This window comes from Macrobrachium nipponense, chromosome 28 (assembly GCF_015104395.2).
Source record: "Macrobrachium nipponense isolate FS-2020 chromosome 28, ASM1510439v2, whole genome shotgun sequence".
In the NCBI taxonomy this organism is placed as follows: domain Eukaryota; kingdom Metazoa; phylum Arthropoda; class Malacostraca; order Decapoda; family Palaemonidae; genus Macrobrachium; species Macrobrachium nipponense.
Genome location: NC_087217.1, coordinates 10,121,033 through 10,143,476, shown reverse-complemented (window position 1 = coordinate 10,143,476; position 22,444 = coordinate 10,121,033). Strand labels below are relative to the sequence as shown.

Below are 22,444 nucleotides of genomic sequence, written 5' to 3'. Positions count from 1 at the left end.
AAGTGAACTGGCACTCGGTCAAACACTAAACAGCAGGGGTGTCAGTGTTGGTGACACGGAAGGTAACTGGCAATCAAGCAAACACTAAACAACGAGGGTGTTAGCAATGGTTACACAGTAGTGAACTGGTACTTGGCCATACTCTAGACAGCAGGGGTGATAAATATTGCTAAAAATTTATAAAGATATTTGTAAAAAATCTTTGGACAGCAATTGTCAACAAGACATTGATATAAAAAATTTTTATGGAAAAAATTCCAGTCGGATGTTAGGCTAAAGACTCTGTGGAAGAGGTTGAGATAAAGAGTTTAACTTAAAATTAAAGAAACAATGACTAAAAATTAGAACCCTAGCCAGCGTAAGTTTTTTCTAAAAACCATGCTACTAAGATGGTCATCATACCTAAATAGTATATCTAAAAATGAAAGTTTACTTTTACTTTCATACTCAAATCACAAATTTTATGCTTGATTGCATTTTATTGCCACATTTGAGAAATTTATCTGCCCAACCAATCTTTAATTCTAAACAGCAGGAAGGTGTCATTAACACATCTGCAGCAAGTAAGAAAAGAAAAAAAAAAAAAAAAAGTTTCTTTAATTTCAAATTAAAACTCTTTATCTGCCCTGTTCCACAGGGCCTCTAGCTTAACTTCCAACTGAAATATGCATTGGCACCCCTGAGAAGTTGATTAAGGGGCAGTAAACCAGTGATTGGACATTTGGCTCTAATATCAGACATCGTCCCCCAGGGCCAACTATAGCTGATGTTCTTATGTGGCACTGCACCGTACTCTTTGGACGTACCCAGTGGATGCATTAGGTGATACCCAGGTCAAGGCATCTCTAATCAGGGAGGACGCTATTCCTGCCGAAGCCATCATAAATGGATCTCAGAAAATGAAATACTACATAAATGCAGATGGGGACTGTACAAAACTACCCACTGTAAGGTTAAGAAATGTCACACCAAGACAATCAAAACTATGGACCTTTGGCATAGTTCACCATCTGCCCGACGGCTACGCACTCCTGTCTGGGCTAGATTTGTTATCCCATTTAGATTAAAATCTTGACCTTGAATACTATGCTAATGGGATTGCCTCCTGAATGAGAGGAGGTACTATCCAGAAGTTTGCCTGGGGCCTGGTTAGCCTCCTGCAATTATACAAGGGATCAGGCTCTCTACCAGCAGCCCAAGTACCCCTCAGGATATTATTCCAGGTTTAGCATATGGAACACTGCCTCCCTATTTTCCCATGGAGTCACAAAATTCTTCGACCTGACTCTGTAGTGCCTAAAGAAGAATGCCCTAAGGACTGCTGTGGGAAAGCCCAAAACTAACAATACCTTTCTGCTGGAATCAAGTAAGCCTCACCAAAATGGCAGAGGACTGGCACTATGCATCATCCTAAACAGAAGTTATTCCGGATGACAGCCCAGATCGGTTGCTCGAGACAGAAACACCTCTCCAGCAGGTGTGAGAGGCCTTCACAAAGGCAGGGATAACCCTACCAAACCAGAGGAACTGTAACACGATCCGGACTCCCTGGACCAGACGTCAAATTCACTAGGGTCATCCCCTCCTACATCTATGGAGTATGAGGTTGATGAGACACCCTTGGCCTTCTATGACACCTTCCATGCCCCTGAGGAACAGGTCAGGGAGTTAGACTCTTCTCCTAGAGCGCCAGTAGGAAAAGCACAAAGCCTTTTGGGGTCTACCTCTGCATCAGACTGCACTGCAAACAGTCTTCCCGAACCCACCCCAGCTTATACATCCTCAAGCTAAGCAATCTAGGTGGCATACCAGGAATTCCACCCACGCCCCATGCTGCAGGAATCGTACCCAGCCATCCTATATGGAGGGTGGGAAATAGTTAACAACCAAATGTCTGCAACTAAGGCACTTGCTGGACTGTGCTTCTGCCAGTCCTGCATGCCTCAGGTAAGGTCCGATCCAGTTCCTGATGTGGGGCAACCGCCCCAAGATAAGAAATACAAACCTTACTCCAGTCCCCTTATGGCAATCAATCTATCAAGAAAGACGAAACACACAAGGCTGAGGTTACAGGAAACGTGGAGGAAAGAACAGATCAAAACTGACCCTGGATAGAAGCTTCCCGCCTTGGCACTGATGCCACCTTGGGCATAGTGCCACCCTTACCTTGAGTGCCTTAGCTCCATAATCTGGTGGCTTTGCTTAACGCACAATCTTTCTCTCATCCTATCCTATATGATTATAACTGGATGATACAATACATCAATGGTACAGATAAAATTATAGCTGATGTCTTATCCAGACATTATCCTATCTCCAAAAAATTCTTTCCGAGTACTTATACCTTGAATCCCACAAGAAGGCTACGTACTCCCTACTACTTTGTTTAACTACCCTTCATTCAACTTTACCTACTTACTTATCTCTACAAAACTTTCCTTTGCACTCTAGCAGGCTTGCTCAGTGCCTAGTGCCACTTTTGACACTTCAATCACTAGTGACATAAGTCACTGAAAAGGAGCAAATAATCAGTCTAATATACTATCCATGTCTGTATTTAAGAATGTATAAAAGTTAAAAGTTTGTAATATTGCATTTCATATTTCATTTTGAAAAAGGAATTAAACTCAATTTTGAACCTTTAGTTTAAGTTTGCTTACAAATACTTAGTCTAATCTTCATGTTTATTAATTTTAACTTTACTATTATACTGTTCAAATTTTGGGGTTATGCACTGTGAGAGAGAGTGGGTACTTTATTATACTTTTCAAATTTTGGGGTTATGCACTGTGAGAGAGAGTGGGTACTTTTCACTTCAAATTAAATCATTTTTCTCTTCAAGACCTTCATACCCGTAAGGGGAGTTAAACGTCTTCTTTTTTGGGGAGTTGTCACATGTGTCATCTAATGTCACTTGGATTTTCTTCTCATTTTTAAATTCTTGCTTAAAACAAGTACAAGAGAAAAGCAAGAAGGGTTGTTTATCCGTTCAAAATCAGGTGATTGGCCTAGAGAAGTTTTTTTATCTTCTGAGAAAGCAGCAGCACAGCAGTGTCAGAGAAAATTACCTTGAATTTGTTCCACTGTCAAATAAATCATAAACAATTCGTCTCGTCCGCAATAGAAACGACAGGTAAGTGTCGAAATAAATAATTAAAGATTCATCTCACTTGTTATATAGTTCCCACCCTTTCCATCGTTCAGAAAACCCTTCTCAGGTCATAGCAAGTACAATATTATACCATTAGGACACTCCTTTGGAATCCACACAGGATTCGCTACCTAGCATTAGCGCTGATCACAGCTTTGATAACATAACAACTGCATCACTCCTTAATACCATCCTTCAGGGAAGACCAGGGAGCTGACTATCCCTCAAGTCTACTGTAAGGGTTCCTGTCCAATTCATTCCATATTATCTCCTCTAACGTCCTCTAGCTGTCATTAAGTGCCTCACATCGGTAAGCTAGCAGGCCACCTGCATTTGGTCATGACACGTGGAAGGAAGACAGATTCAATTTTTACACTGCTCCTTCTATTGTACCCATTCCCTTAGGGTCACCATACCCTCATTAACATCCAAGCTCAGCTGCCATCCTCAACGATGAAATCTACTAATTCATCCTGCATCTGAGTTTAAGTCCACCGATTCATCAGGTAAAGTGCAGAGAACTGTATTTTTTATTAGTTATTCATGTCTGTAAATCAGTCCTATTCCTAAATCCTCACCCTATTCCCAGAACCTCAATCCATTTTGAATTTTGTCTCCCTATCATATTCCAGTGAACAGTAACCATTTATTTTAGTGACATATATTTGTGTTACTAGTGAAGTGAAATAGTTATGATCAGTGATTTGTTATACTTTGGGGCAAGCATATTCGAGTAAATCTCTCCTTGAAATAGTGCAACTTACTTAACTTTCTTTTCCGCTTATGCCACTAGTAGTGTAAAATTTTTGCAAAGTCTTAGCTTCAGTCATTACAACTATGGCTGTCTTGCAGACCTATTGGCTGTCCTGTTGTGTCCATCTGTGTGTCAAGCAACAGTGTTTTTGAACTATAAACCAAGTGCATCATTTTCTCAAGTAATCATATACACTGTATAAGAGTGGTGAATTTACTTGCTGTTCTGTGCCAGAATTGTCAAAGGAAGTCCTACTTTTAGAGCGTGTTAATCTTAAGTTAACTCGTTATTTAGTTACATCAATTCGTACCTGGTGTGGCACCATAGAAAAGACCAGCTAGCTATGCAGCTAAGCCCCACCTACTAATTACATAACTACCATTCCTTGAAGCTGATTGGTTGGAAAGTTTTGAAAAGTTGGTTAATCTGTGGCTCTTTTCATCTTCATTTATTTTGCAATAGTTGTTTTACAGAACTAAAATACATTGTGCTGATCATCAAAATAAAACTACGTATATTATCCCTTGAAATAAAATCAAAATACACATCTCCCTAAAAATGGTAAAAAAACTGGAAAATATGCATGAAGTTAGAAGTGTTCTGCGTTGCTGAAACCTGTTTTGTAAATGAGGTTCACCTGAATACAAAACAAAATATGCAGCAGTTGGATAAACTAGGGAATAACCTAGGACAGTATGGGGAATCCACCCACAAAAATATATACTACAGCCTAAAAACAATATACAGGCAGTCCCCGGGTTACGACGGGGGTTCCGTTCTTGAGACGCGTCGTAAGCCGAAAATCGTCGTAAGCCGGAACGACGCTTGGAAATATGTCTTAAACTAATAAAAAGTTATAAAAACCTTACTTGTAATCCTTTGGTTACACTACATGTTGTTTCCTGTAGTTTTATGTACAACCTGGAGTTATTTTCATAAAAGAATGCTGGTTCTTGAAGGTAAAAACTATTGTAATCCTCTGGTGACACTACATTCTTGAAGTTTTATGTACAACCTGGAGTGATTTTGCAAAATCTTGAGGGCTACAAGAACAGCTGATTACTATTTACGTATCATATAGACTAATTAAAGTAAATGTATCTTTAAATAGGCTTATATATTAGTATCAACAAAACATTTCCTGCCATGAGTCAGAGGCCGTTTAATGAAACGAACACTTCTCTGTCCTATCTGTTCAGAAAATAAACGTTACGTCAATCCCCGAGACCATTGTTGCCAAAGCGTCTCTTCTCTTCTCTCTCTCTCTCTCGTCTCTCTCTCTCTCTCTCTCTGATCAAATTACATTGGAAACTTGACATACGATTGCCCTAATATACGAATGTTTTGAGATACAACAGAAAATTTGCGAAAATACAAGCTTTGATATACAACGAAATATTTGAGATACGATTTTGCGATGAGTGTTAGTTGTATAGGCGACCGATAAATGGCGTTCAGTCTGTTTGTTTGTTGGTGCTGCATGTTAACACGTCGTTGTTTAGTTCGTTGTATTTGCGCCTATTTTTCGTGTTATTTTGTCTATTTTATTATTAACCATGGGTCTCAAAGCTAAAGACAAAGCAGGTGATAAGAAAAAACCCAAGAAAATTATTTCGATGGAAGCAAAACATGAAATTATAGCAAAGCATGAACGTGGCGTTCGTATCGTCAATTTGGCAAACGAGTATGGTCGAAATCCTTCTACAATATCCACGATCATCAAGCAGAAGGAAGCTATAAAAACCCCCGAGACCATTGTTGCCAAAGCGTCTCTCTCTCTCTCTCTCTCTCTGATCAAATTACGTACTGGATAATGTCTCTCTTTGGATACTTCGATTTTGCCAAATATTGAGGGCTACAAGAACAGTTGATTACTATTTACGTATCATATAGACTAATTAAAGTAAACGTATCTTTAAATAGGCTTATATTATTAGTATCAACAAAACATTTACTGGCATGAGTCAGAGGCCGTTTAACGAAACGAACACTTCTCTGTCCTTAACTCGGAGCGTCGGAACGCCTCTCTCTCTCTTCTCTCTCTCTCTCGCCTCTCTCTCTCTCTCTCTCTCTCTCTCTCTCTCGCTCTCTCTCTCTCTCTCTCTCTCTCTCTCTCTATCTAGTCATCTCTCTCGTCTCTCTTCTCTCTCTCCTCATCCCTCTCTCTCTGATCAAATTACTGGATAATGTCTCTCTTTGGATACTTGGAATTTGCGTTGTAATCTAACCAGAAACTTCGTTTTGTTATTATTACTGGAAACAAGCAATGATTTTTTCATTATTTGCGCTTTTGGACTGTTATATGTAAACTAGTATGTATTCATTCGCTCGGAAACTAGTTCCGCATATGAGGCGTCACTAAAAAACATAGAAAAATACAACATAAAAAGTGTCGAAAATCATCATAATCTCAAAATTTTTGTTGTAATCTAACCAGAAACTTATTTTTATTAATATACTGTGCTAAACTATAAAGGATTTTTATCATAGTATGCGTTTTTTAAAAGCGTCGTTAACTCGGAGCGTCGGAAGCGTCAGCGTCGTAACCTCGGAACAAGCGTCGTAACCCAGGACGGATTTTTCCATTGAATATTTAAGAAAAAGCGTCGTAACCTCGGAACGTCGTAAGCCGGAACCGTCGTAACCCGGGGACCGCCTGTAAAGGTTTATTTAGAAAAAAAAAATATAAACTTTACCTCACTTTCTTCCTCTACATCACTGAAATCCTCTTGCTCTTCTAATTCCTCCTCTTCCTCCTCCTCCTCCTCCTCTCCCTCCCCATTGTCTTGGGAATCTTCTATAGAATGACCCTGATCATCACCAAGATGTAAGTGGGAAGGTAAATTCTTGCGAGTTTCCCCATCTTTTTTCTCTTTAACAGGTTTTGTCTGCTGCTTCTGACTAATGGTAACTGGACCATCATCAACAGCTACAAAATCATAACAGGAAAAATGAATTATGATTGACATCATATCAATCTGCAGTTCGTAACGGCAAAATATGCACAAATATACATTTACTGTATTTGCAATAATATTTTACAACAATGAACTAAGTAATAAATTTTAAAAATTTTATATACTAGAATTATTTTCTAAACATACCTTTTTGTAGAACTGAGTTATGTACAGAGTCCTCAGCTTCATCATCATCATCATCACCACTTCCATCTACATCTTCACAGTCTATTTCATAATCACTATCAACTGTATGAATTGAATACTTAGAGCTATGAAGAATCTTGGAAGGTGATTTTATTATAGCTGGAGATGGAATCTGCAAAAGGTACACCAAACTACGTTGTAAGAATGGCAAACAGGATTACATGTATGAAATCAGTAAAAGATTTTTGAGTTCAGTAAAGTTGAATACTACAACATTGGTAAGAAAAAAACTATATGATACTAGTTTTTCTTTATTAATGTCCTATAGAACTGTAAATCTTACACAAAAATTTTTTTATACAAACCCAACAATCACAGTTAAGTGTTAATTCAGTGATTTGCCTAAAAAATCAGCATTTGAAGTCTTCAAAATAGTAGAGGACTACCTGGAAAATCAATTGCTCAGTACCAATGTGTGCAAGTGCACCACTGACCCACTGATAATTTTGTCTGAAAAATTTATCACTCTTTACAAAATTGCAATTAGTTTCATATATCCACAAATCAATATTAATAACTTTATTATCCAGCAGATGAACCCTATTCATATGCAATAGTCCAAAGAGGTTACTGACTTGAAATGAACTTTCCACAGAATATGGTATTCATTAGAAAGAAGTCACAGAAGGTAATCACTTATTAAAAAAGAAAAAAAATTAATAAATAAAAGATAAAAATGTAATTATTAAAATACATAGCAAACTGCATTATGGCAGTAATGCACTGCATCTACACTTGAACTTTAACGCACTGCATCTTCACTTGAAACGACAACTTTCAGCTTATGACGCAGCGTAGGAAAGGAATATATGTATATCTATATATAGAGTGCGGCCCCCGTATTCGCGTCTCCTGATTCGCGGACTCACGCATTTGCAGATTTCTCTCTGGACCATATCTACCCCTTATTCCCAGGAAACTCGCCTATTCGCCATATTTTTCTATGAGAAATATCCTCAAATTCCTTTTTTTAATCAATTTTATCATAAATTGCACTTTTTGTGATAAAACTATTAAAAAAACCTGACATAAAATATTTTAGTGGGTTTTTCTTGAGTTTTGACTAAGAAAATACCCTGCTTTTAGTGTTTTCATAGGGGTTCTAACTATTTGCCACGGGGTGTGTGTGTGTGTGTGTGTGTGTGTGTGTGTTGTTGTTGCACTTTTCCGGCAAATACAGGGGACCACTGTATATATATAATTATGCAAACAGTCAACACAAATATTTGTGGGGATTAGGGACCACAACCACCCCACGATTACTGAGATTTTGAGATATATTAGAACTTGCATCTAAAAACGTTTATATGTAATACCCTACTTAACTGTGTAACTGCCTCCTTCCAGCCAATAGCTGTCATCATGGGTAGAGAGAGAGAGAGAGAGAGAGAGAGAGAGAGAGAGAGAGAGAGAGAGAGAGAGAGAGAGAGAGAGAGAGAATGGGCAATATCATATATTTGACCACAATGAGGGCAACACTTTCTACCCTTGTGGTCAGTAATGTCAAGATATTTTGACATATCTGACAGGTACACCCATCGTCTCAATTAAGAAAACTGGGAATAAGACAAAGGAAAAATTTATTTAGCTAAACTCTTACTTATTCACTATATTTTCTTTAATGAATTGATAATTTGTTGTGTTTACATGAATATTATTTGAAAATTAGTAAATCATCTATTTACCATGAAAAAAAAATTAACCTCCATTTAGTAAATTTATTATTTTAAACTGAAAACAATTGTACAGTTTTAAAGTAAGTTTCTATAAGAGGTACCATATGGTTTAAAATTAACTTTTATTGTATCATTTGAAGAAGTTTTGTATTTGTGTGTATATTATGTTAACCCTCTTACGCCGGAGCCCTAAAAATCAAAACGTCTCCCGTATGCCGGGCCCGGTTTGGAGTGAGCGCGGAAGTGGAAAAAATAATTTTTTCAAAAAATTACAGCGCGCGTACTTTTGAAGATTAAGAGTTCATTTTTGGCTCCTTTTTTTGTCATTGCCTGAAGTTTAGAATGCAACCATCAGAAATGAAAAATAATATCATTATCATATGTAAATAATGCGATATATGGTAGCGAAAAAAAAAAATTCATACATAATTGTATTCAAATCACGCTGTGCAGAAAACGGTCAAAGCTAACCAGTTATTTTTTTTTGCGTTGTATTGTACACTAAATTGCGATCATTTTGATATATAATACATTGTAAAACAATAAAAGCAACACCGGAAAAATATCACAAAATGATGTACGAATTCGTAACGAGCGGACGTAAAAAAATGTTATTTTCAAAAATTCACCGTAATTCTAAATAATGTTCTAGAGACTTCCAATTTGTTTCAAAATTAAGAAAAATGATTGAATATTACGATACTGTAAGAGTTTTAGATTAGAATTGCAGATTTCGACCATTTCGGAAGAGTTAAATTTTGATCCGAACTGGTCGAAATTTTAATATTATATTTTTTTATTTTTTATATGGACATATTTCGAAGATGGAAAAAGCTACAACCTTCAATTATTTTTTATTGTATTCTTCATGAATTTGCGCACATTTTGATATATGAAACTCTATAAAAAGGCTAATATGAAAAGGAGCAAATATTAGGATAATGCCATTTACGTATTTCGGAGACTTGCGGCCGCGAATCGGCGGGCGGAGTGAAGGTAAATATATTTTTCAAAAATTCACCATAAATCACAATATTGTTTTAGAGACTTCAAATTTGTTTCAAAATGAAGAAAAATGACAGAATATTACTAGGCCGTAAGAGTTTTAGCTTACAATTGCGTTTTTCAACTATTTCGGTAGAGTCAAATTTGACCGAACGTGGTTTTTTTTCTATTTATCGTGATTTATATGCAAATATTTCGAAAAAAGAGAAAAGCTACAACCTTCAATCATTTTTAGTTGTATTCTACATGAAATTACGCACATTTTCATATATAAAACTTTATGTAACAGCTAATTTTAAATGGTGCAAACATTTCGACAATCGCACAAAAATTCTGATTTTTTCGGACCCGTTACCGCGCGCGAACGTAATGTTTTTTTTTTCATAAATTCACCATAAATCGAAATATTGTGCTAGAGACTTCCAAGTCGTTGCAAAATGAAGGTAAATGATTGAATATTAGTAGAATATAAGAGTTTTAGCTTACAATTGCGTTTTTCTACCATTTCGGTAGAGTCAAAGTTGACTGAAAGTTGAAATTTTTGCACTTAACGTTATTTATATGAAAATATTTCAAAACTGATAAAAGCTACAACCATGGGTTGTTTTTTGTTGTATTGTGCAGGAAATTGCGCACATTTCCATATATAAAACTTTATGTAACGGCAAATTTAAAAGGGTGCAAACATTAGGACAATCGCACGAAAAAATTTATCGGAAGAGTTATCGCACGAACGTAAGGAAAAAGTTTTTTCATAAATTCACCATAAATCGAAATATTGTGCTAGAGACGTCCAATTTGTTGCAAAATGAAGGCAAATGATTGAATATTACTATAATGTAAGAGTTTTAGCTTACAATTGCGTTTCTCGACCATTTCTGTAGAGTCAAAGTTGACCGAAGGTTGAAATTTTTGCACTTATCGTTATTTATATGAAAATATTTCAAAACTGATAAAAGCTACAATCATGAGTATTTTTTAGTTGTATTGTGCATGAAATTGCGCACATTTTCATATATAATACTTCATGTAAAGGATAATTTAAAATGGTGCAATAATTATGTCAAAGTGACGAAATAATTTCCGAGATGTGTCACTGATACTTTTTAGTGCGATATGAAAGAAATTCGCGCTTGCGCGCCTGCGTAGCGATTGTAAACAAAACAACGCCTTGATCCGTGAACTCCCAGCATCCCCCAAGGCGCGTGATACAAAAGTTTTCGGCTGGTAGGCCTATAAGTATTTTTCCGCGAATTTTTAAAAAAACTTTTTTGAGCCGACGTATGATACGTCCAATCGGCATACGGGAGACATTTTGACTCGACGTTTAATACGTCCAATCGGCGTAAGAGGGTTAAGAAACTAAATAACCACTGTAAACTATACTGTGCAATAAACAGATTGTATAATTATTATTATTTTAAGCATAAATATTCTGTTATCTCAGAGAGAGAGAGAGAGAGAGAGAGAGAGAGAGAGAGAGAGAGAGAGAGAGAGAGAGAGAGAGAGAGAGAGAGAGAGAGAGAGAGAGAGAGTTTGAACATTTTTTTATATAAAGTGCATATTACATGATAATAAATCAATGTTAAGGTAACGTTACTTTTAACATTCTAGTGATATCTGGCTGTTTTACATTACAGTCAGTCCATGGTTATCGGCAGGAGTTCCAGTCTTGACGGGGTGCTGATAAGTGAAAACCACCATTAACCCTCTTACGCTGAAGCCCTAAAAATCAAAACCTCTCCTGTATGCCGGGGCCGGTTTGGAGTGAGCGCGGAAGCGGAAAAAATAATTTCTTCAAAGAATCACAGCGCGCTTAGTTTTCAAGATTAAGAGTTCATTTTTGGCTCCTTTTTTTGACATTGCCTGAAGTTTAGTATGCAACCATCAGAAATGAAAAATAATATCATTATCATATGTAAATAGTAATGCGATATATGGTAGCGAAAAAAAAAAATTCATACATAATTGTATTCAAATCACGCTGTACAAAAAACGGTCAAAACTAACGAGTGACCTTTTTTTGTTGTATTGTACACTAAATTGCAATCATTTTGATATATAATACATTGTAAAACAATAAAAGCAACACCGAAAAGATATTATCACAAAATGATGTACGAATTCGTAACGCGCAGACATAAAATTTTTTTTTTTTCAAAAATTCACTGTAAATCTAAATATTGTTCTAGAGACTTCCAATTTGTTTCAAAATGAAGACAAATGATTGAATATTACGATACTGTAAGAGTTTTAGAATAGAATTGCAGATTTCGACCATTTCGGACGAGTTAAAGTTGACCGAATGTCGAAATTTTTATATATATTTTTTTTATATGCACATATATCGGAGATGGGAAAAGCTACAACCTTCAATTATTTTTCATTGTATTCCTCATGAATTTGCACACATTTTGATATATGAAACTCTATAAAAAGGCTAATATGAAAAGGAGCAAATATTAGGATAATGCGATGTACGCATTACGGAGACTTGCGGCAGCCAATTGGCGAGCGGAGGGAAGTTAAATATATTTTTTAAAAATTCACCATAAATCACAATATTGTTCTAGAGACTTGAAATTTGTTTCAAAATGAAGATAAATGGCTGAATATTACTAGGCCGTAAGAGTTTTAGCTTACAATTGCGTTTTACAACTATTTCGGTAGAGTCAAATTTGACCGAAAGTAGTTTTTTTTTCTATTTATCGTGATTTATATGCAAATATTTTGATAAAAGAGAAAAGCTACAACCTTCAATCATTTTTAGTTGTATTTTACATAAAATTGCGCACATTTTCACATATAAAACTTTATGTAACAGCTAATTTTGATTGGTGCAAACATTTCGACAATCGCACAAAAAAATTCTGATTTTTTCGGAAGAGTTACCACGCGGACTTGAGAAAATTTTTTTTTTTTTTTTTCATAAATTCACCATAAATCAAAATATTGTGCTAGAGACTTCCAAGTCATTGCAAAATGAAGGTAAATGATTGAATATTACTAAAATATAAGAGTTTTAGCTTACAACTGCGTTTTTCGACCATTTCGGTAGAGTCAAAGTTGACCGAAAGTTGAAATTTTTGCACTTAACGTTATTTATATGAAAATATTTCAAAACCGATAAAAGCTACAACCATGGGTTATTTTTAGTTGTATTGTGCATGAAATTGTGCACATTTCCATATAGTATAAAACTTTATGCAACGGCAAATATAAAATGGTGCAAACATTAGGACAATTGCACGAAAAAATTTATCGGAAGAGTTACCGCGCAAACGTAAGGAAAAATTTTTTTCATAAATTCACCATAAATCAAAATATTGTGCTAGAGACTTCCAATTTGTTGCAGAATGAAGGCAAATGATTGAATATTACTATAATATAAGAGTTTTAGCTTACAATTGCGTTTTTCGACCATTTCGGTAGAGTGAAAGTTGACCGAAGGTTGAAATTTTTGCACTTATCGTTATTTATATGAAAATATTTCAAAACTGATAAAAGCTACAATCATGAGTATTTTTTTGTTGTATTTTACATGAAATTGTGCACATTTTCATATATAATACTTCATGTAAAGGATAATTTAAAATGGTGCAAAAATTATGTCAAAGTGACGAAATAATTTTTAAGATGTGTCACTGATACTCTTTAGTGCGATAAGAAAGAAATTCGCGCTTGCGCGCCTGCGTAGCGATTGTAAACAAAACAACGCCTTGATCCGTGAACTCCCAGCATCCCCCAAGGCGCGTGATTCAAAAGCTTTTGGCTGGTAGGCCTATAAGTATTTTTCCGTGAATTTTTTAAAAACTTTTTTGAGTCGACGAATGATACGTCCATTCGGCGTAAGAGGGTTAACTGAAACTCTGCAATTTATGTCACTTATAGCACCAAGTTTTGGTTAATGGCACCTCTGATAGTTATGTTATGGCAATATAACTCTGTTATCAGCACCTTATGGTGTCATGAATTACCGATGTTATGGTGCTAGACAAGTGCCATAAAACCGGATCACCATTAACCGAGACTGCCAAATATTGTGGCATATATGAACAATTTTTGCATCAAGTATCTCTGAAATTTTTCTAAACGAGGAAAGTTGATGATCAAAAAGTGGGTAAAATACAAAATATGTAAAATATCTTTTTAAGGGTATAATTGTTGGATGGAGGAATAATCTGAAACACTCTGGGTTTCACTGATCTATGGATCTTTTTTTTTGTATTCAACTTTAGTAATAATTCCTTCTCTATTTGGGTTCCCATAGACAATTTTTCTGGAGGGTCTTGTTAACTGTTGCCTACATTAAAGAACCCATGAACACATGGATATAAAAAAAATTAAAAAAGACCATTTGGCACTGGTGCATACCCATGAGTGATCTTTTACAGATTTCATACAGAAAAAAGTAATTTTCCTTTTGTACTGGTATTCTGTTAACTCCTTATCAAAAATCTAACTTTTCAGCCAAATCTTTTGTACAGGGCTATACACATGTACACAAGGCTTATTTGCCTAATATTATTAAACGGATTTGAGCAACATCAATATCCATTCGATATGGAATAAGGAAATTTACAAAATCCTCACATTGTCTACAAGACATTATACGGTACTTGAGCTTAGGCCTTAGGCTATCATACATTAGTGCTGAAATCTTGTTAAAGTAGGTGATAAGGCAATATATTTACGGGCTAATGCAAAATCAATAATTTTAATATGGGACAAGTTCATCAAAACTTGGAACAAAATAACAATGCACAATATACAAGAATGAAAGATAGTAAACAAAATTCATACAACTGCTTATGAAAACTGCAATTTATATGTAAGTACAGTAGTACCTCGAGATACGAAATTAATCCGTTCCGAGGCGCCCTTCGTATCATGAGGTTTTCGTATCTTGGACCACATTTTGCATGTAAAATGGCTAATCCGTTCCAAGCCCTCCAAAAACACCCCAGTAAATTATATTTCCAGGCCTAAAACACATGTTCTAGAGTTACGACGCCGATCTGACGGAAGAAATATGACTCCAAAAAGGCAAAATACTGTACATACTTGAGTAATATTCAACTGCATGTAATGTTCAACCCCATTTTACTGCATATTAGGACTTTAGCATATGTCCCTTAGCAATAAACCTAGCCTATGTTAGCGGTTGCTACTGTAGCCTAGTCTATGATTCTGACATCTAAACCCAAGAAGCTAAAAGCTTAGAATATACCAATAAAATGTATAAATAATCAGTATGTACTCATTTCAAATAATTATTAATTAATCATTAACTATAATACACAAACAAACAAAAAAAAAAAAACCTTCCAATCGATTGTTTACATTGAGCTCTTACCGTCTTACGAGTACCGAACGAACGCCAAGCAATCATTTTTCCTAGCACACAGAAAGCCATAAATTTTCATTAGTATCTCTCTTCAACTAATGAAACTACCAAACAGTATAATAACCATTCATTTCTATTCTTTATTCTATCTTCATCTAATGGAGATACCGAGTTACTGACAGCTATAATGAAACATATACGTAACGTAATATTAAAACAGAAGAATTCTATAAAATACGTATTTGTTGGCAGTCTGATTTATTTTATATTTTATACCTAATTCACAATTTTTTTATTAAATGTATTGCATGTACTCATTTCAAATAATTATTAAGTAACCATTAACTATAATAAACAAACAAAATAAAAGAGCTTCCAAACTTCTGTTTACATCCAGCACTTACGAGTATCGAACGATCGCCAAGCAATCACTTTACACAGTAAGCCATAATTTTCATTATCTCTCTTCAACTACTGAAACTACCAAACAGTATAATAACCATTCATTTCTATTCTTTATTCTATCTTTACCTAATGTTTTTTTTATTAAATGTGTTGCATGAATAAGTTTTTCAATTTACAGCATCCTTTTACCAATAGAATACTTAAAGCACAAGGGGTAGATGCTGACCAATAGGAGAGCAGGATTTTATGGGGTGACTAGCATCAGGAACCAATGGGAGAGCGGGAGGATGGTGGCGAGTTTACTAAGCTGGCGGCGCGGGAGTTTTAAAATTGTTCTCGGTGGTCCGGGCGAATCTCGGGACATTACAGCAACAACCTTTCGTATCTTGAAAACTTTTTGTATGTAGAGCTGTAAAATTTTTCGTATTTGCTTTCGTTTCTCGAGTTTATCGTAAGTTGAGCCTTTCGTATGTCAAGGTACCACTGTAATACAAAAAAATTAGCAGATATTTACAAGCATATTTGATTATTTTCACTCTATCATTAATGACCAATAAAATGTCAAAATCTTACCTCAAAGGAGTCAAGGTCACTCAAGCCTTCCATAGCAAATTTATTCTTAGGTCTGTCATGGTCCAAGTTTGCTTTAGGAAGATCAGTTGTAAATGAGTCAAGATCTACTACACACTGTGATTTTTGCTTAGTTTTAGGAGAAGGCAACTCCGTGGAATTGACTCTGACAGAATCTACTTTAAGAGGCTTTAAAACTGGATTAAGTGATTCAGACGTAGTTCGAGAGGTGAGAGATGAAACCCCAGAGCCAACAAGAAGAGAAGTGGATGATGAAGACGAACAACTGCTTTTGGTATCATCAAGAAGATGAGAGAATTTTTTAGCTTTTCGGCCATCACTGTGAAAAAACCAAGCCAAAAAAAATTTCAAGTCAGCATGTACTATACTAGTCAAATGAATATAATTGTATAATCAAAAGTAACACAAACACCTAGCAAGCTAAAGAAATTCTAATGTTTTCATGATATAACAAAGTTTTCCTTGCTTTCTACTGAAAGGAAAAGAAACAAAAATGTTGATTCTATATCTTCAAAATATATCTAATTCATAAATACATCATTACCATACAGATGCACCCATACATACCTGATGAGGAATTTGGAGCTCATCATGCGCTCAGCAACATTTTTTCTAATTAAATCTTGGGCTCGAACAACATGGTCCCTTACACATATTACTTCATCTATCATTGCAAAATCAATTGACTGCATTAAAAACTGCTTAATGCCTCCACAGTGGTTAACATGATTTAAAGCATCTTGTGGGAAATTCTCTGCCACATACTGCCTAAGTCGGTCATCATTTATTGACATAGGACCTTCTGCTTTCAGCCACCCATACACAAATCTGGAACAAGGAATCCCCTTACCCACTTATCAAATGACACCACTTATACTGTTATTATACTTATACATTCTTATAGAACATGGCAAAGCACCAATGATTTTCCTAGAAATTTTCCTGAAATAAAGAGATGAAAAATTAAATCTGACCCAGATAGAATGCTTGCGTACTCAAGTCAATATTTAATACAGATACTCTTAGACTGAAATGAATGAAAGCCCTTTTGTAAGAAAGTCCTCTGCTAAGTGTTATATCACCAGACCAATTTTTGTATCACACACATATGTATGGTTTTGCTATGAATGAAGGCAGTATTGCCAACCATCAGGGGTTTTTTCAAATTTTCTTAAATTTATATACAGGCCGTCCCCAGTTATTGGCAGGGGTTCCGTTCCAGGGGGGTTGTGCCAATAAGCAAAAACTGCCATTAATTGAAAATTGGGTGTCTATTGAAAACTATGTTAACTGCATTTTTATTGTTTTTCATCAAAAAACTTTAAATTATTGTTTACTGTACATACTCTTGTTTAAGGTTTGATATTTAAAGACCAACGTTATGGCCTAAAATTTTGGGACTGAACATTACATGTGGTATAGGTTAGTTTTGGAAATGTGTAATTTGGCACTAGGCTAAGCCTAGGCTTTGGATTTCCCGACGACAGACAATAAATACGAATGTCTTACTTGTTTGAGAATTTTTTATTTCTGTTATGTTGTTTCTATATTAAAAAGTGCAAACTTTAGGGACTAGGCTTAGCCTACCACATTCTCTGATTCCCTGACAACCAAGTCAACAAAGTAGCATTTCTTTCCACATAAGTCGACAACTTTTATTTTTGTATAATAACCATGGCAATAAATATAAATGTTTTTTTTTTACTTATCTGAGATTCTTTGATTACTGGTATGTTGTTTTAAATTTATGGCTGTTCTAGGCTTTTAACCCTTAAACGCCGACTAGACGTATTTTACGTCGACATTTTTTGTCTCTCGGGTGCCGACTGGACGTATTTTACGTCGACATACAAAAGTTTTTTTAAAAATTCGCAGAAAAATACTTTTAGGCCTACCAGCCGAAAACTCTTGAATCACGCGCCTTGGGGGATGCTGGGAGTTCACGGATCAAGGTGTTGTTTTGTTTACAATCGTTACGCAGGCGCGCAAGCGCGAATTTCTTTCTTGCCGCACTAAAAAGTATCTGTGACACATCTCAGAAATTATTTCGTCACTTTGACATAATTTTTGTACCATTTTAAATTAGCCGTTACATGAAGTATTATATATGAAAATGTGCGCATTTTTATGTAGAATACAAAAAAAAAATACTCATGATTGTAGCTTTTATCAGTTTTGAGATATTTTCATATAAATAACAATAAGTGCCAAAATTTCAACCTTCGGTCAACTTTGACTCTACCGAAATGGTAGAAAAGCGCAATTGTAAGCAAAAACTCTTATATTTTAGTTATATTCAATCATTTACCTTAATTTTTCAACTAATTGGAAGTCTCTAGCACAATATTTCGATTTATGGTGAATTTATGAAAAAACTTTTTCCTTACGTCCGCACGGTAACTCTTCCGAAAAAAAATCATACATGCGATTGTGGTAATGTTTGCACCATTTTAAAATTAGCCGTTACATCAAGTTTTATATATGGAAATGTGCGCAATTTCATGCAAAATACAACTAAAAACAACCCATGGTTGTAGCTTTTATCAATTTTGAAATATTTCCATATAAAAATGATAAGTGACAAATTTTCAACCTTCGGTCAACATTGACTCTACCGAAATGGTAAAAAAAAAAGCAATTGTAAGCTAAAACGCTTATATTCTAGTAATATTCAATCATTTACCTTCATTTTGCAACAAATTTGAAGTCTCTAGCACAATATTTTGATTTATGGTGAATTTATGAAAAAAATAACATTTTCTTTATGTCCCGCGAGCGGTAACTCTTCCTCCAAAAAATCATACGTGCGATTGTGGTAATGTTTGTACTATTTTAAATTAGCTGTTACATAAAGTTTTTATATGATGAAAGAAAATGTGCGCAATTTTATGTAGAATAAAACAAAAAATATTTGAAGGTTGTAGCTTTTCTAATTTCCGAAATAAGTGCATTTAAAAAAATATATAAAAAAAATATATAAAAAAATTCGTCATTCGGTCAACTTTAACTCGTCAGATATGGTCAAAAACTGCAATTGTAAGCTAATACTCTTACAGTATAGTAATACTAAATAATTTGTCTTCATTTTGAAACAAATTGGAAGTGTCTAGGACAATATTTAGGTTTATGGTGAATTTTTGAAAAAAAACATTTTTTTACGTCCGCGCATTACGAATTCATACATTATTTTGTGATAATATTTTCTCTGTGTTGCTTTTATCATTTTACAATGTGTTATATATCAAAATGATTGCAATTTAGTGTACATTACAAAAAAAAAAGTAACTTGTTACCTTAAACCATTTTGAGCACAGCGCGATTTGAATACAATTATATATGAAATTTCGTTTTTGCGCTATCATATATCGCATTATTTATATATGATAATGATAATTTTTTTCATTTTTGATGGTTGCATACTAAACTTCAGCCAATGACAAAAAAAGGAGCCAAAAATGAACTCTTAATCTTGAAAACTAAGCGCGCTGTGATTTTTTGACAAAAATATTTTTTCCGCTTCCGCACTCACTCCGAAACACCTCCAGCACACGGGAGACAAATTTTACTTTACCGCTTCGGCGTTTAAGGGTTAATAAGTACAACCTTTATTTCCCGAATGTAAACAAAGTAGCCGCCATTTGTATATCGTCCACTGATAGCTCTTCATTTATGATTCACAAAGAATCGTGTATTTTTTTATTTTACTGGTAAAATTATGCTGTAAACTGAAAACCTCATTCATGCAATAAATTTCATGAAAAAAAGACATTTGTGAATTAAGTTATCGTAAAATAGAAAATTAATCGAAGACTGCTCTCATCGAAGCAGGCAAACATTTTATAGAATTCTTCTTCAGTTATAATGTCAATTTATGTTTCATTAGATAAAGATAGATTAAAAAATAGAAATTAATGGTTATTATACTGTTCAGTAGTTTCAGTGGCTGAAGAGAGATAATAAAAATGTATGATACTATACTGTGTGCTACTTAAAATTAGTTGCTTGGTAATATATCAGCACTCAGTAGTGTTGACAAAATGATTGTAAACAAAGCAGGTCAGGAGCTTTTGTTTTCTTTTGTTTATTATATCTGTAATTTATCTGGGATTTCACTGACCACAACCTTATGTTCATTACAAGTAATGGGTATGAGTTGAAACAGACTACATTAAATAAAGAACATTATTTATCCATTCAACGTGGATGAGCACACTTTTTGGAACCAATTATCCATATGCATACACTGGGCCAGCAGGGACTGAAAAATAGTAAAACCATTCATGTTTTGTAATAAACATGTATCATTCAAAAGCAAACTATATATGAAACATACTCAAGTAAGGTTGTAATAGCACTGTTGTCGAGATTGGGAGATGTTGATGCAATCATTTTTGTCTGGAGTATCCTCTCCAACTCTTCTGGATTATCTTGCAAATGTTGTGGCAAATAAAATGGGTTCTCTGGGTCCAGCTGCAAAGTATTTGTTTTTATGATGCATCTTCAACATAAAATGACAATAAAAAAATATAATCGGTTACTTGATAAGAATGAGCTCCAACAACAGTCTAATGACATGATGACAAATATTTCAGTGTAAGAATGCACCAACATAAAGCTGATAGATCACCAAATGGCTTACCCATTGTGATATTTTAGGAGGATCAGCAGGTCGAAAACCATTTCCTGTAGACCTGGGTAAATTTTGTGCATCCGACTCTTGAGCTTCTCTTTGTTGTTTTAGTATCCGTAACCGTGCAACATACTCACTCCTAATAAAAAAATAATTCTAGAGAATAACAGATTTTCTACTGAAATACTTTTTTGTTCTTCGTATTTCAACTCAATCACAATCTAATATTCAGAAACCTGAAAATCCCTGTCACACAACTGGTACTGATCAACAATGAGGGGCCTTGAATGCATACGGTGAAATGCCTGCAGCATTAAATTCCTGCATAACCAACAAAGCCAACTTTGTTGGTCCTTTCCTTTGACTGTGCTTACATTATTATTTCAATCATTTTTTACCGGTACAGTATGATCCCCAGTAATCACGGGGGTTAGGAACCACAACTACCCATATTAAGCAAAAATCCAAGTTAACTTGGTATCTCCCTCTAAAAACACTTATTACAGTGATACCTTGACTCCCAAACAGTCCTGTTCATGAACAAATCGGGTTAAAATCCAGACATTCAAAAAATTTTTGTTCCGGTTCATGAACCGTGCTTCCAGCCAAAAACACAAAGTCATCCCCAGAAAGGATTCATTGGAAGCACCAAACACTTTTCAAAATGTTTTTTGGCTGTTACTCAGTCTTTTTAATGTTAATTATTAACTCTTTTATTGAAGAAATACTATATTGAAAAAAGGAATACATATTACTTGTTGTGAAAACGCATCAGCCAGAAACAGCTGATTCACTATGAACAACCAAATCTGATAACAACAGAGGTTTGCTTGCATTTCAAACCATCGTATAATAGTAAAAAAATACCGTAGTTATGTTACAAATCCCGTCACACAGAATAGGACTGATATATTTTTACATTACTAACCCATATTCGCTATGGAGAGAAGATTGGCAAGGGCATATACTGCTATATTTAAGCTGCAAGTTGTAGCTAAAGCAGAGGAAAGAATGTTCATTTGCTAACGACTATTATTGTGCACTGGCAACATGGATGAAACTCCTGCAAACTTTGGTATAGTACCATCAAACTTAATCATAAACAAAATTTGAGAGAAACATGTTCTAATCAAAATTATTTGGCATGAAAAATCACATTTTACTGTTTTCACTCTGATTAAAGATAAATATGTAAAGCTCGTAGTACTCTGACGAAATCAAGTAAAAATATCAAACGCAATCTCTTAATTTTTTTATGCAAACATGCCCTCAGTGCCATCTACTAACAAAAAAATAACAAAATTTTATTCACAACGATACATCTTCAAGAGATATTTAGACTTGAAAACACTTCATATAATGTAAAATAACCTTGTTCCATATCAATAGAGTATCTAGAGATTCATTTACAATAACTAGAAATAAGATAATTGCTCTGATTTGAGTTAAATACAGCAGAATAAACTTATCTCACAATCACCCTCAGCTGACTTCCAAACCAAAACATACATGAGGTGTATGTTGGTCACCGACCACGTTTGTACCACGACTGAGAGAAGTGGACAAGCGGTTATTCTTTGCCAAAAGAGATTATAAATATGTCATACGAAGAGATTTGGCTTATACATCTTCAGACTCTTCTGCCTCTGGATGTGCATCAGTCTCCCTCTCCAAACTGCCAGGCAAGTGAAACTCTTAGCTATATCTTTTACTGGTTAAAT

At 34.9% G+C, this 22,444-nt stretch overlaps 1 protein-coding gene across 10 annotated transcripts in view; it reads right to left on the bottom strand.

Annotated features, from left to right (window-relative positions):
- Window positions 1-22,444, bottom strand: part of LOC135201401 (E3 ubiquitin-protein ligase TTC3-like) — a 409,740-nt gene that overhangs the window by 110,355 nt on the left and 276,941 nt on the right. For all 10 annotated transcript variants that reach the window (XM_064230282.1, XM_064230284.1, XM_064230283.1 and 7 more), the window contains 6 exons: window positions 20,733-20,862; window positions 20,427-20,563; window positions 16,661-16,921; window positions 16,076-16,412; window positions 7,010-7,181; window positions 6,602-6,834 (listed from right to left, as the gene is read on the bottom strand). In XM_064230282.1, coding sequence (XP_064086352.1) covers window positions 6,602-6,834; window positions 7,010-7,181; window positions 16,076-16,412; window positions 16,661-16,921; window positions 20,427-20,563; window positions 20,733-20,862 — 1,270 coding nt within the window. The remainder of the gene's footprint in view (window positions 1-6,601; window positions 6,835-7,009; window positions 7,182-16,075; window positions 16,413-16,660; window positions 16,922-20,426; window positions 20,564-20,732; window positions 20,863-22,444) is intronic.